General features: G+C 37.0%; 1 protein-coding gene across 2 annotated transcripts; it reads left to right on the forward strand.

Annotated features, from left to right (window-relative positions):
* The first annotated feature begins 820 nt into the window (after positions 1–820).
* LOC8286706 lies at positions 821–7,747 on the forward strand. 2 transcript variants are annotated; one of them, XM_015729026.3, is made up of 14 exons: positions 821–1,650; positions 1,799–1,885; positions 2,405–2,514; positions 2,712–2,762; positions 3,188–3,359; positions 3,653–3,970; positions 4,058–4,261; positions 4,366–4,851; positions 4,977–5,186; positions 5,557–5,745; positions 6,281–6,444; positions 6,567–6,719; positions 6,822–6,900; positions 7,106–7,747. In XM_015729026.3, the coding sequence occupies exons 1-14, from the start codon at positions 1,210–1,212 to the stop codon at positions 7,553–7,555; spliced, it is 3,114 nt and encodes a 1,037-aa protein (XP_015584512.1). In that variant the 5' UTR covers positions 821–1,209; the 3' UTR covers positions 7,556–7,747. The 2 variants fall into 2 exon arrangements, with proteins under 2 accessions (XP_015584512.1, XP_048232503.1); XM_048376546.1 differs by lacking the exon at positions 821–1,650 and having other exon boundaries at positions 1,806–1,887; positions 2,406–2,514.
* Positions 7,748–12,833: the final 5,086 nt, after the last annotated feature.

Raw genomic sequence — 12,833 nt, forward strand, 5'->3', positions numbered from 1 at the left:
GCAAGATTGTTTGTTAATGAAAGAACAATGAGATATGTGAGTGAGCAAAGGTTATTTTCAGATTTAAAGATCCCATTTGAACTAGAATAGAAACTAAATTAAGAGAAAGGAAGTGTCGGTCTATAGTACTACGTACCAAATTCAGAAAATAACAAAAACTATTTTAATTGGGCTTTGGAGTTCCATCAGCAACAATTATTGTAAATTTTTCTAATCCAATATTAAGAGCGCCTGTTACTTTTTTAAGCTGTTAAAAAAGACAAGAGACATCAATTATTTAATTATTTTTATATTTTAATTTTTATTCTAATTTGATAGATATATTAATTTATATTATCTATGATATTTGAATTTTTTTTATATATATAACTTTTATACATATAATTATTATAAATGTCTTAATATAAGTATAGATATCTATTATACTAAATAAAAAATTAAATATATTTGATAGATTATAAAAATAAATATTTATCTGATTAAATGAAATATTAAAATATTAAAATAATAAATAATTAAAATTATGGTATTTAAATGTACTGTTAAAAGATCATTAATGAATAGTTAACGTGTATTATCCATTCCTATTTGGTAAAAGAAGACTCCTTAAATAAGTAGGATCTGTCTCTTTTATTAAGATCTTCATAATGGAGTCAACAACAAATGTTACTAGCAAATACTGTTTCTCGCTTAATGCTCTGATGTAGAACTCTTAATTCTTAATTCTTAATTCCTAATTAGGATGAAAGAGAAGAAATGTTTTTTACGTCAAAACTGTGGCATTATATCATTATATGCACGATTAAAATTATTATTTAATTTGATGCTGGAGAGTTCTTACACATAAGATCCCGAATTTTTACGAGTCTTTTTACATTTCAAAATCTTCCAAAAATAATCATCGCTTTTACAGGAAAGAAATTCGTCAAAAATCTTTCCCTTTCCTGTTGACACACATGTTTTAAGATTTAACGCAGTCCAGTCACGCCCAAATCCGCATTAGCTTCCTTACCCGTCAACACCTCTATCTCTCTCTCCATTACTCAACTCACAGGCATCTTGAATTGCTGCTCTCTTTCTTTTCTCTCTTCTTATTTTTCTTTTCTCTCCTTTTTCACTTACTTGGATAAAGATAGTTTTTGTTTTGGCCTCTCTTCATTTCCAAATTTTGGAGCTAATTTTCATGGGACTGTTACTGCTCTAGTACAAATGGGTTCTCTAGAGAATGGGGGTTCGTTGAAGAGAGAGAGTCTTCTACGTTCTTCTTCAGCTGGTAGAAATGAAAGACACCCATTTTTGCAAAGACCCAGATCAAGATTTTCACGTTTCTTGCTTTTTAAGAAGCTAGATTATCTCCAATGGATTTGTACTGTTGCTGTTTTTCTATTCTTTGTTGTTCTTTTCCAGATGTTTTTACCGGGTTCTATGATTGATAAATCAGAGGTTTCTTTGAAGAAACTTGAGATTGTACCTGGGGATTTATTGTATTTGAAAGCAATGGGTACTTTGGATTTTGGTGAAGATGTCCAGTTTCAGCCTTTAAAGCTTTTAGAGAAATTCCAAAAGGAAAATAGAGAGGTCAATCTAACATCTTCTGCTTTTAATAGGACTCTACTACGTTTTGGATACAGGAAACCCCAGCTTGCGTTGGTTAGTACTTAGTCTTCTATTGTTTGTTACCTTTGTTGAATTTTTGACTTTGTTTAATTTTTGCGTGTGTTTGTATTGGCTAATAGGTTATGATTTATGTATCATTGTTGGGTTTTCTTTTTCGCTTGATTTTGGTTCTTATTTGTAGGTGTTTGCGGATCTGTTAGCTGATCCACAGCAGCTGCTTATGGTGACTGTTGCAACTGCATTGCAGGAGATTGGTTATGCAATTCAGGTTATCCTATTGATCTATCGATTTTGCTGCCTCTAACATTTAATAGTAAAATTTTAGTGGAGTGGGAAATGGGACTGCTTCACTGAAGGTTTTTGAATGTTTTGTTCTTTAACTTCGTAATCCAATCCTCTCGCATGCGCCTTTCAAGTGTGTACTCGAGCTAAAGCCATTTCCAGAGTGCAGGTTGAGATTTGTTTGACAAAGTATTTAAAGTTCTTTTGGAAATTGGGCAGTTTATTCCCTTTGTTTTCTTAAAAAAAAGTGTTCTGAAAATATTTTATGCCGGAGAGATATTATATTGGTAAATGTTTTTTGTTGTATAATACTTGGCTTAATTTAACTTTTGACTAACTCATGATTGATGAGCATAGGATTTAATGGGTTGACCTTTATAGACAGCAGTCCTTTTGCTAAAAAGGACATTTTCCTTTGATTGTTGCAGAAATTAAGAAGAGGAATTTTCTGATAGTGGTCTGCAAATATGTTTTAGTATCTACCTTATTGTAATTCTTTTGGCAGGTTTTTTCAGTCAATGATGGTCCTGTGCATGATATATGGAAGAGAATAGGAGTCCCGGTCACGATCTTCCAGACAAACCACAAGATGGAGATAGCTGTTGATTGGCTAATGTATGAAGTCAAACAAATAATTCTGTAAAATATCAAGAACTGTTGGACTGTTATTCTGTAAATTTGACGACTGTGATAATCAAGTTTATTTAGTGTCCATGTAGTTGGTTTATAATTTGTTTCTCAATTTGTTGAGCATAATTCATCTCGTGGATTTGAATATTTTGTCACATCTAATTTGATTCTTTGTTTTGCAGTTTTGATAGCATAATTGTAAATTCTCTTGAGGCCAAGGTTGTTTTTCCGTGGTAAGATTTTATTTCCGTTTTGTTTAATTTTCAATTCAAATTTTCTTGACCAAATGAGATGCATTACTCCCTTTTTCTACTATTATTGTTATAGCAACTTATTGAGCTTTTATTGAATAAAAGCATTTGATTTTCCTTTTTAAACATCTTGTAGCTAGTCAATTCTTCATTTGGATTACTCTTTCCTTAGTTATATGAATGTTGTGTTGCATAAACCTCTACCCATGCCTTGCACTTGTAATTTCAACAACTTGTGAAAAATAATATGTCAAGGTTTCTTTTCTATTGCTCATTACTCTCAGGTCCGCGACAAATTGTTCAGTTCCTTTTATTTCAATCATGCATGAGCATTGAAACCACCATAACTGAATTGATATTTGAGAGGCATTACATATCTGAGCCGATATATGATTTTATTTTTACAGTTTTATGCAGGAACCATTCAAGTCCATACCTCTTATATGGACCATTCATGAAAAAACACTTGGTATTCGTTCTAGACAGTACATTTCGAATGGGCAAATTGAACTTGTGAGTGACTGGAAAAGAGTTTTCAACCGGGCCACTGTAGTTGTCTTCCCAAACCATGTCCTACCGGTAATCACCTACTTTAAAGTATTTCTCTTGTGGACACTGGTTTAATTTCCTCAGAATTAGTCCCTTCTAAGATTTTCGTTTCCTTTTTTTTTTTAAATGAGAGAATAATATATCTAAGTCAGAGCATGCTGGTTCTCTTAAATAAGCTTGGTTTATTTAGCAATTTTCACATTTTATTTAGGAAGTTTCAGACAGCATCTTGTTTATATAACTGTACTTATGCAGAACTCATGCTTTTACCATTGGTGCTGAAGTCCTTATTTATCTCCAGTGATTTGATTTCTAAAATGCAGATGATGTACTCTGCATTTGATGCTGAAAATTATTACGTTATTCCGGGTTCTCCTGCTGAAGTGTGGGAAGCAGAAGCTATGGCAGCAGTTTACAAAGATAGTATTCGTATGAAGATGGGTTACAGGCCTGATGATATTATCATTGCAATTGTAGGAAGTCAATTTCTGTATAGGGGCTTGTGGCTGGAGCATGCACTCATTTTGCAGGCTTTATCACCACTTTTTTCAGACTTCTCATTTGATGATAATTCAAATCCTCATCTCAAGATCATTGTTTTAAGTGGGAATTCAACTAGTAACTACAGTGTGGCTATTGAGGTATGGGTTATATTGTGCCTGCTGATATTGGTTCTGTCTTATTGAAGACACATACCACCTAATTTCTATATATTTTTTTATCCTCAGGCAATTGCTATTAACTTACATTATCCCATAGGTGCTGTAAAGCATATAGCTATTGATGGGGATGTAGGCAGTTTTCTAACTGCAGCTGATATTGTGACATATGGGTCCTTCCATGATGGGCAATCTTTTCCAGAAATGTTGATGAAAGCCATGTGCATGGAGAAACCCATCATAGCGCCAGATCTTTCCGTGATCAGGAAATATGTATGCTTCTGCTAATTTTTCTTATGCGATATGCAAAATATGTCTCCTTTTTGGTTGTTTCGTCTGTTAGGCAATCTACTGACTATATTAGCAATAACAATTAGGTTGATGACAGGGTGAATGGTTATATTTTCCCTAAGGAGAACATCCGGGTTCTGACACAGATTATTTTACAAGTGATTTCAAAAGGAAAATTATCACCTCTAGCTCGCAACATTGCTTCAATAGGAAAAGGTACTGCTAAAAATTTGATGGTTGCGGAAGCTGTTGAAGGTTACGCTTCTTTACTTGAAAGCATTATCAAGCTCCCTTCAGAAGTTGCACCTCCTAAGGCTGTTGCGCAGATTCCTCCAAAATTAAAAGAAGAATGGAGTTGGCATCTATTTGAAGCATTTTTAAATTCGACATATGAAGATAGAGTTTTGACAAGTTCTCGATTCTTAATCAAGGTTGAGGAGCAGTGGAACCATAGTCAAAGAGAAATCTCTAGTTCTATAGCTTCTAATGATGAGTCTTTCTCATATGATATTTGGGAAGAAGAGAAAAACATTCAGATTCTTAATGCAAAAAAGAGAAGAGAGGAACAAGAGGTAAGGAGCCATGGCCAATAATGTGCCTTGACTAAATGTTTGAATTGAACAAATCTTCTTGTTCTCTTTATACAAATACATTCTTTTGTAAATGATAAATTTGATATCCTTGGTATATTATGTAGCTAAAAGATCGAACCGATCAACCTCATGGTACATGGGAGGAAGTATATCGAAGTACCAAAAGGGCTGATCGAACTAGAAATGATTTACATGAAAGGGATGAAGGGGAGCTTGAGAGGACAGGTCAACCATTGTGCATATATGAACCATATCTCGGGGAAGCGACCTGGTCTTTTCTTCATAGTAGTTCACTTTATCGCGGAGTAGGGTTGGTAAGTTTACCCTTTATATTTTTATTTCTTACTCAGCTGTCAAATTACTTATATTTGGTAAGAGATGGATGCTGGAAAATTCATTGCTTTTTCTTCATTTATTTGTCTGTGTGCATGTGTTAAGGCATGTAACTCTTTTGTTCCTTACATTGATTACGTGATAGTCATACCCTTTATCTAGGAGTTGGTTTTGGTTGGTCAAAACTTGCTAATCGTCTTTTCTCTTTTTCCTAACTCAAAGGCCATTATAGTGTACCTTCTGTTTTGAGCTTTTGAATGATTCCTTCTAATTGCTTTTTAAAAAAAAAGCTTTGTGTCAGAGCATTTAGCTTTTGCTAACTGATCTTGACGTACTTAATTTTTATTGCAGTCCACGAAAGGTAGAAGACCCAGGACAGATGATGTTGATGCACCCTCCCGTCTACCACTTCTTAGCAGTCCATACTATCGAGATGCTCTTGGTGAATATGGAGCATTTTTTGCAATTGCAAATCGGATAGATCGGATTCACAAGAATGCTTGGATAGGGTTTCAATCTTGGAGGGCAACAGCGAGGAAGGTATAGCATTATTTCTTATATGTATCATGCTTTTTATTTGTAAAGTTATATGTTTATTTGTCTTCGAATTTGACTTTGTTTAACAAATATTCTATTACTTTCTATGTTTTGGGACCTTCAGATTGGTCTAGTCAGACAATCTAGGTTTGTATTATAAAATGTCTGGCAGACCCTGGGCCATGTCAGTAAGTGCTCACATTGACCATGAAACTTTTAAGTTTCACAGGGTTTGATGCATGGATCCACTGTTGCATGCGATGCAACTTTTCTTAGCATAATTTACACTTTGGATCTCAGTTACTAATTTGCTTGTAAAATTAGATCCATTGTCTGTGGGGTTACAGATTTTATAGATAAAAGGAAATTGAATGTACTGAATAAACCAAGTTGTTAGTGAACACTCTTTGAAGATGCACTTCCATTGATTTTTCCTGTACTTGTCTGAGATGCAACAAAATGGAAGTTGAATTTGTGCATTTCATACTTGAATTCTCTCCTTTCATGCTCCCATTTATAATTGTGGAAAAATGAGCAGGCCTCCTTATCTCGGACTGCTGAAAGGGCATTATTAAATGCAATTGAAACACGGAGGCATGGGGATACACTCTACTTCTGGGTTCGTATGGACACAGATCCAAGAAACCGTTTGCAACAGGATTTTTGGTCATTCTGTGATACTATCAATGCTGGCAATTGCAAGTAAGAGCTTTGCATCTGTTTCATATATGATATCATAAATCCACATAGTTGTGCCAATTGTCTTGTTTTTTCATTCTTTTTTAGATTTTGAGCTGATTTCTCCTTTCAATGACTGATTAAAGGTGGGCATTTTCTGAGGCGTTTAAGAGGATGTATGGCATCAACCAAAATCTGGATACTTTACCACCTATGCCTAGTGATGGGGACACATGGTCTGTCATGCTGAGTTGGGCTTTGCCAACCAGGTCTTTTCTAGAATTTGTGATGTTTTCGAGGTGTGTTAAGTGGCTATTGGCTTTTCTAACTTTGAAGTTACAGCTTGCGCACTCTTTGTATCTGTTAGAAAATAATTCTTAAGTGTTAAACTTAAAATGCAGAATCTTTGTAGATGCATTGGATGCGCAAATATATGATCTGCACCACCAGAATGGGCATTGTTATCTGAGTTTAACGAAGGTAACTTCATTTGTCTCTGTGCAATTAGATTTTATTCTTATCAGAAATAAGCTTCTTTTCTCTCTTTGAATTTGCTTGTGGACTCGAGAACAGAAATCAAGGTTCTTATTTAGAGTTTATGTGCTTCCCATTCTATAAATGAATACTGCTGGTACTATGAGTAGTTATGGAACAAGGTAAGTGGTTTGTGTTATGGATTTTGCAGGATAAGCATTGCTACTCGCGAGTTCTTGAGCTGCTCATAAATGTCTGGGCATATCACAGTGCAAGGCAGATGGTGTATGTGAATCCTGAGACTGGTCTGATGCAAGAGCAGCACAGGATCAAGAGCCGCAGGGGCAAGATGTGGGTCAAGTGGTTCTCATACACTACCCTAAAGAGCATGGATGAGGACTTGGCTGAGGAGGCAGATTCTGACCATCCCAAGAGAAGGTGGTTATGGCCATCTACTGGGGAGGTATTCTGGCAAGGTGTTTTTGAGAAAGAGAGAAATCTTCGTAATCAGCAAAAAGAGAGGAGGAGGCAACAAAGTAAGGACAAACTGAAGAGGATGAAGAGTAAACACCGACAAAAGGTAATAGGGAAATATGTGAAACCACCGCCAGAAGACTTAGAAAATTCAAATTCAACAATGTTTACATCGAAGCTATTATAGATTGAGATTCCTCTTTTGCAGCCTTGAAAATAGGATTTAGTTTGATAATTCTTTTATTTTTGATTTTTCCCTGGAGTTCTCATCTTTTGCAGAAGTATCTTGTATATGAGGGGTTTGTATGTAACTTGTGCATCCTTATTGATTAATTCCACAGGATGTCTGAAATGTATACTAGTTTCCGAGTTTGTTGTACTCTTGGTCTTGGATTTGCAGTCCACTAGAAATTTAACTGCGTTCATATAGAACCTATCCCATCCACGAGTATTAACAGCTTCGCTCAGCAAATAATTCTTTGGAACAAGGTTGGCCAGGTCCTGACAATCCTATTTGTGGATACATTAGCCTGCCAAAAGGACAAACTACTAGGAAAGCCTCTGTTATTATCGGAGCCCCCGTCTGAAATTTGTCTTCTTGGTGAATGAGATAGTCCTCTTGTAAAATGATGTCATTTAGTACTTATCAATTTGTTTTCTGTCAGTATTTTAACATCGTCCGGGCGTTATGGTATATAGTCTTTCAGGCATGATGCTTGATGTTCTATTTTTGCAGAATCTGTTTGTCAGTACGGTGTTGTGGATGATTTCATCCCGACCGATAATTTTCCTCAAGTTTTATGGCATTTCATTGAACCTACTTTACTAGGATCGATACCCATCGCAATCAGCCATGGTTATCATAATCATGGGCCTATTTTGTGAAAGCCACTAATTCATGTAATAGAAAGAAAAATTAAAGTTCAACCCGTTTCACTTCCTATTTGTAAAAAATAACAATGAAGAATATATGAAAGAACAATTGTGTGTATTTATTGTATATTGAATTCTAAGTTCTTTATATTATATTGATGGTTATATATACATTCTGAATTCTTTGTTCTAATGGTAGTTACAACGGTTATTTCTGTATAGGGTAAAGGTATTGCAGGAAAGGTTGCTCCTTTTATCCCAGGTCAGTGATGAGAAGCCTGTACAAGTAACCTAGCTTGTGCATCTGAGACCTTAGCTTTTATCTTTCTTCTTCTCTCTTCAACACTCCCTCTCAAGGTGGATTCGTATAAATTTATTGAACCCATCTTGTTGAGAATCAAATAGTGATTCTGGTTGTTAAGAGCTTTTGTAAATATGTCTGCTAATTGATCTTGACTCTTGATATAAGGCATTTCAATTTCTCCTTTTTGAACTTTTTTCCTGATGAAGTGGCAATCAACTTCAATGTGCTCGGTTCGTTCATGGAACACCGGGTTCGATGCGATGTGGCGAGCAGCTTGGTTATTGCAATGCATTTTCATAGGCCCTTTACTTTCAATTTTCATGTCTTTGAGGACTTCCTTGATCCAAGTGAGTTCGCTAGCCGTGGATGCCATTGCACAGTATTCGGCTTCGGTGCTTGATCTTACAACTACACTTTACTTTTTGCTTTTACATGTTACCAAGTTTCTTCTTACAAAGACACAAAAACCAGTGGTTAACTTTCTGTCACAGCTTCCAGCCTAATATGCATCAGAAAAACCAACTATATTATTCAAATTATTTTTCTTCATCCAGATTCCTTGCCCAGGGGTTCCCTTGAGGTATTTGAGAATTTGGTCTATAGCTTCTAGGTGACTAGTGCGAGGGGCATGCATGAACTGGCTTACCATACTCACTGCAAATGAAATGCCAGGCCTGGTGACAGTTAAATAGATCAGTTTTCCTACCAAGCGCTAATAATGCCCAATGTTGGTTAATGGTTCATCATCTTCTAGATTAAGTTTCATTTTAGTTTCCATTGGAGTGTTGGCAGGTTTAGCTCTTATTTTTTCAGTTTCCTTTGATAGATCAAGAGTATATTTCATTTGAGATAGGAATAAACCCTTGTTAGACTTTGTCATTTCTATGCCTAGAAAATATGAAAGCTGGCATAGGTCTTTGATGTCAAATTCTCTTTTTAGACTTTGTTTGACATTCTCTATCCCTTGATCATCGTTCCCTGTTATTATAATATTATCAACATATACTAAAATGACAATAGTGTGTATGTGAGTGTGTTCAACAAACATAGAAGAATCATTTTCATATTTATTGAAATCAATATTTACTAGGAAAGTGGTTGAGTTTGGCATACCATGCTCTTGGGGATTGTTTTTGGCCATAGATTGCCTTCTTTAGTTTACATACCAGGAAAGTGTCTGAGGTTGATTCATGCCTGGGAGGTAGAGTCATGTAGACTTCCTCTTCTAAATTTCCTTGTAAAAAGGCGTTCTTGACATCCATTTGGAATAGGTTCCATCCCTGATTGATTGCTATTGAGAAGAAGACTCTGACAGTATTCATCTTGGCCACAGGAGCAAAATTCTCTTGGTAGTCAACTCCATAAGTTTGAGTGAAGCCTCGGGCTACAAGTCTGGCCTTGTATCTTTCAATGGTTCCATCATTGTTGTACTTGATCTTGTATATCCACTTGCATCCCACGAGTTTTTTATTTAGTGGAAGAGATACCATATTCCATGTATCATTTTTTTCTAGGGCGTGAAGTTCTTCTTTCATGACCTTACACCATTTGGGGTTGGTATTGGCTTCATAGAAGTTTTTGGGTTCAGAGTGGTTTGAGATCTGACACAATAGTTGCGGTATTGGTTGGATAAGGCATTATAGGAAATGAAGTTCTGGATTGGATATGTTACCGTATGAGACACATAGTCTTTAAATTTCACAGGAGGTCTAGTTTGACGGGTAGATCTTCTCAAGGCAATTACTTCTTCTTCTTGAGATTGAGGTTCTGGTGTTGGACCGTCTCCCTCTGAAGGAATTAGCCTTGAGGCTAGAGGTGACTCCCCCTGGAGCGGATAATCCTGTTTAGAGCTGCTAAGAGAAAAATCAGAGTTAAGCGGAAATAATGACTTGCATGGCCCATTAGGGAAGTCAACACTGGTAGGGTTGGTATAGTAGGGATCAGTCTCGACAAAAGTAACATCTCGAGAGATATAGGTTTTGTGGGTCGAGGGATCATAACACTTATACCCTTTTTGAGTGGAGGAGTATCCTAGAAAAAGGGTTTTGACACAGCTTTTGTCAAGCTTATGCAGGCGTTTGATATGCACGTAGCAGACACAGCCAAAGACCCTAAGGTGCCCTAATTCTATTTTTCGGCCTTTGAGGACTTCGAGAGGGCTCATATTTTTTAAGGTGACAGTGGGTAGCCTATTGATGAGGTAGGTGGCGGTTAAGAGGGCATCCAACCAAAACATAGAAGGGATGTTAGTTTGAAAAAGTAGAGTGCGAGTGACATTAAGAAGATGTCGATTTTTACGTTCCGAAACACCATTTTGTTTAAGAGTGTTAATACATGTGGTTTGATGCACAATTCCGTGTTGTTTAAAGAATATGAAAAAATTGTGGTTTATGCATTCTGTGCCGTTGTTGAAGCAAAAAAATTTTAAATAGGCATTATACTGGTTTTTGATGAAATTAAAGAATTCTTGGAAACAAAAAAAAACCTCATTTTTTCCTTTTAGTAAATATACCCAGGTTGTGCGAGAGTAATCATCAATAAATGTAACAAAATATCTAAAGTGGTTATATAAGGTAACGGGGGCAGGTCCCCAAACATTTGAATGTATTAAATCAAAAGCTTTTTCTGACATACTAGGAGACAAGGAAAAAGGTAACCGAGTGTGTTTAAAAAATTTACACACATCACAATTACTAGAGTTTAAGTTGTAATAAAATAATTTGTTTAAAACGGAGTAGGAGGGATGCCCAAATCGCTGGTGTATTAACACGCCTTGGGTGGGATTGGTTGAAACAAAACATTGCTTGGGAGGATTATGGGGATAGTATAGGCCATTTTCTAGTTGTCCTTCACCAATCGTCTTCCCAGAAATTCGATCCTGAAATATGACTGAAGATGGTGAGAAAATAACATTACAGTTTAAATCACGCGTAATTTTGCCAACATATAAAAGATTAGATTTAAAATCAGGCAGAAATAAAATATCTTTAAGGTTGGAATTAAATAAATTTGTGGTGCCATATCCATGAATTTTGACTTTGCTTCCATTTGCAATTGTCACATGATGGGAATTCCTGATAGAATGAATTTTTTGTAATTTTGTAGGATCCCAAGTCATGTGATCTGTTACTCCAGAGTCAACAATCCAAGCATTTTGACAGGATTTTTTATTTCTTTGAAATGAATTTAAAGTGGTTTGAACTGAACCTGACCCATTAGGTTGGGAAGACCCGAACCCATGGGGTTGCTGAACCAGGGCTTGATGTTGGGCCAAAATTTTTGTTATGTGGGCCTGATTAATCTACTGGGCCTGGGCTTGGCGGGCCTGCTGACTCTAATGGGCCTGTTGGGCCGGCTGAGTTGAATGGGTCAGATGGGCCTGAGGAGGAGCTAGGCCGGACCCAGTAGAGTGGGCCTGAGGTAGAGTTGGGTCGGGCTCAGTGGAGTGGGCCGAGTCAGGATTATACCAATCAGGGTTAGGTCAATATAATGCTGCCGGGTCGAATACTCGGGTCGGGTCGTTGTGTGACACTCGGAGTCGGGTCAAGTTTGCTTATAATATCCTGACCCGGTATATACACCTGACCCTCCTTCTCTCAACCCTACCCCGTCATATTCTCCCCCACTACTCTCAACATGTAACCCATCTCTAGGGTTTTCTCTTCTGCCGCCACCCCCTTCTCTCTCATCTCCCCCCTCTTTTCACACCTCTAGAGCCTTCCCATCCCTGAGATGGCTGCAGATGCGGGTAGAGGTGCCAACAACCATCGTGGGAGTGACCCTGCTTTTGGCAGTGGTTACAGTGCGCGATGGCGCTCGATCCTCCCTACTAATGGGCTGGGTCTCGACGAAAGTTGTAGGCCTGGTTGTCTGTGAGGTCCGGGGTGGAGTTCGTGATGTTTCTCCACGTTTTCTCGCGCTGAATACTCGCGATTACCGCGTCGATTTTTGAAAGTTCAGACGCGAGGAGGATCTGCGATCTCAAGCTTTCATAGCTTGAGTCCAGTCCTCTAAGGTAAGTGTATACCAGATCATGTTTCACTCTTCTCTGTATCTTGTCTGGGTTATTTGATGGCGAAAGGTACTTCTGCAACTTTTCCCACCTTATGAGTACTTCTGTTGCGTATTGTGAGGAACTTGTTGTTCCCTGTGTGATTTGTGATAACTCTTGCTTGAGTCTGAATATATGGGCAAAATTATATTGATGGTCGTATAGGCTCTTCATTTTTTCCCAAATTGATTTTGACGATTCCATTAGAATGCAGAGATGGGAAATATGTGTTTCCAT

This window comes from Ricinus communis, chromosome 1 (genome assembly GCF_019578655.1).
Source record: "Ricinus communis isolate WT05 ecotype wild-type chromosome 1, ASM1957865v1, whole genome shotgun sequence".
In the NCBI taxonomy this organism is placed as follows: domain Eukaryota; kingdom Viridiplantae; phylum Streptophyta; class Magnoliopsida; order Malpighiales; family Euphorbiaceae; genus Ricinus; species Ricinus communis.

Coding starts and splice junctions, on each gene's coding strand:
- LOC8286706 (XM_015729026.3), top strand. CDS start 1,210: ATGGGTTCTCTAGAGAATGGGGGTTCGTTGAAGAGAGAGAGTCTTCTA. Junction 1,886..2,404: donor AGATTGGTTATGCAATTCAG/GTTATCCTATTG, acceptor TTCTTTTGGCAG/GTTTTTTCAGTCAATGATGG. Junction 6,445..6,566: donor ATCAATGCTGGCAATTGCAA/GTAAGAGCTTTG, acceptor GACTGATTAAAG/GTGGGCATTTTCTGAGGCGT.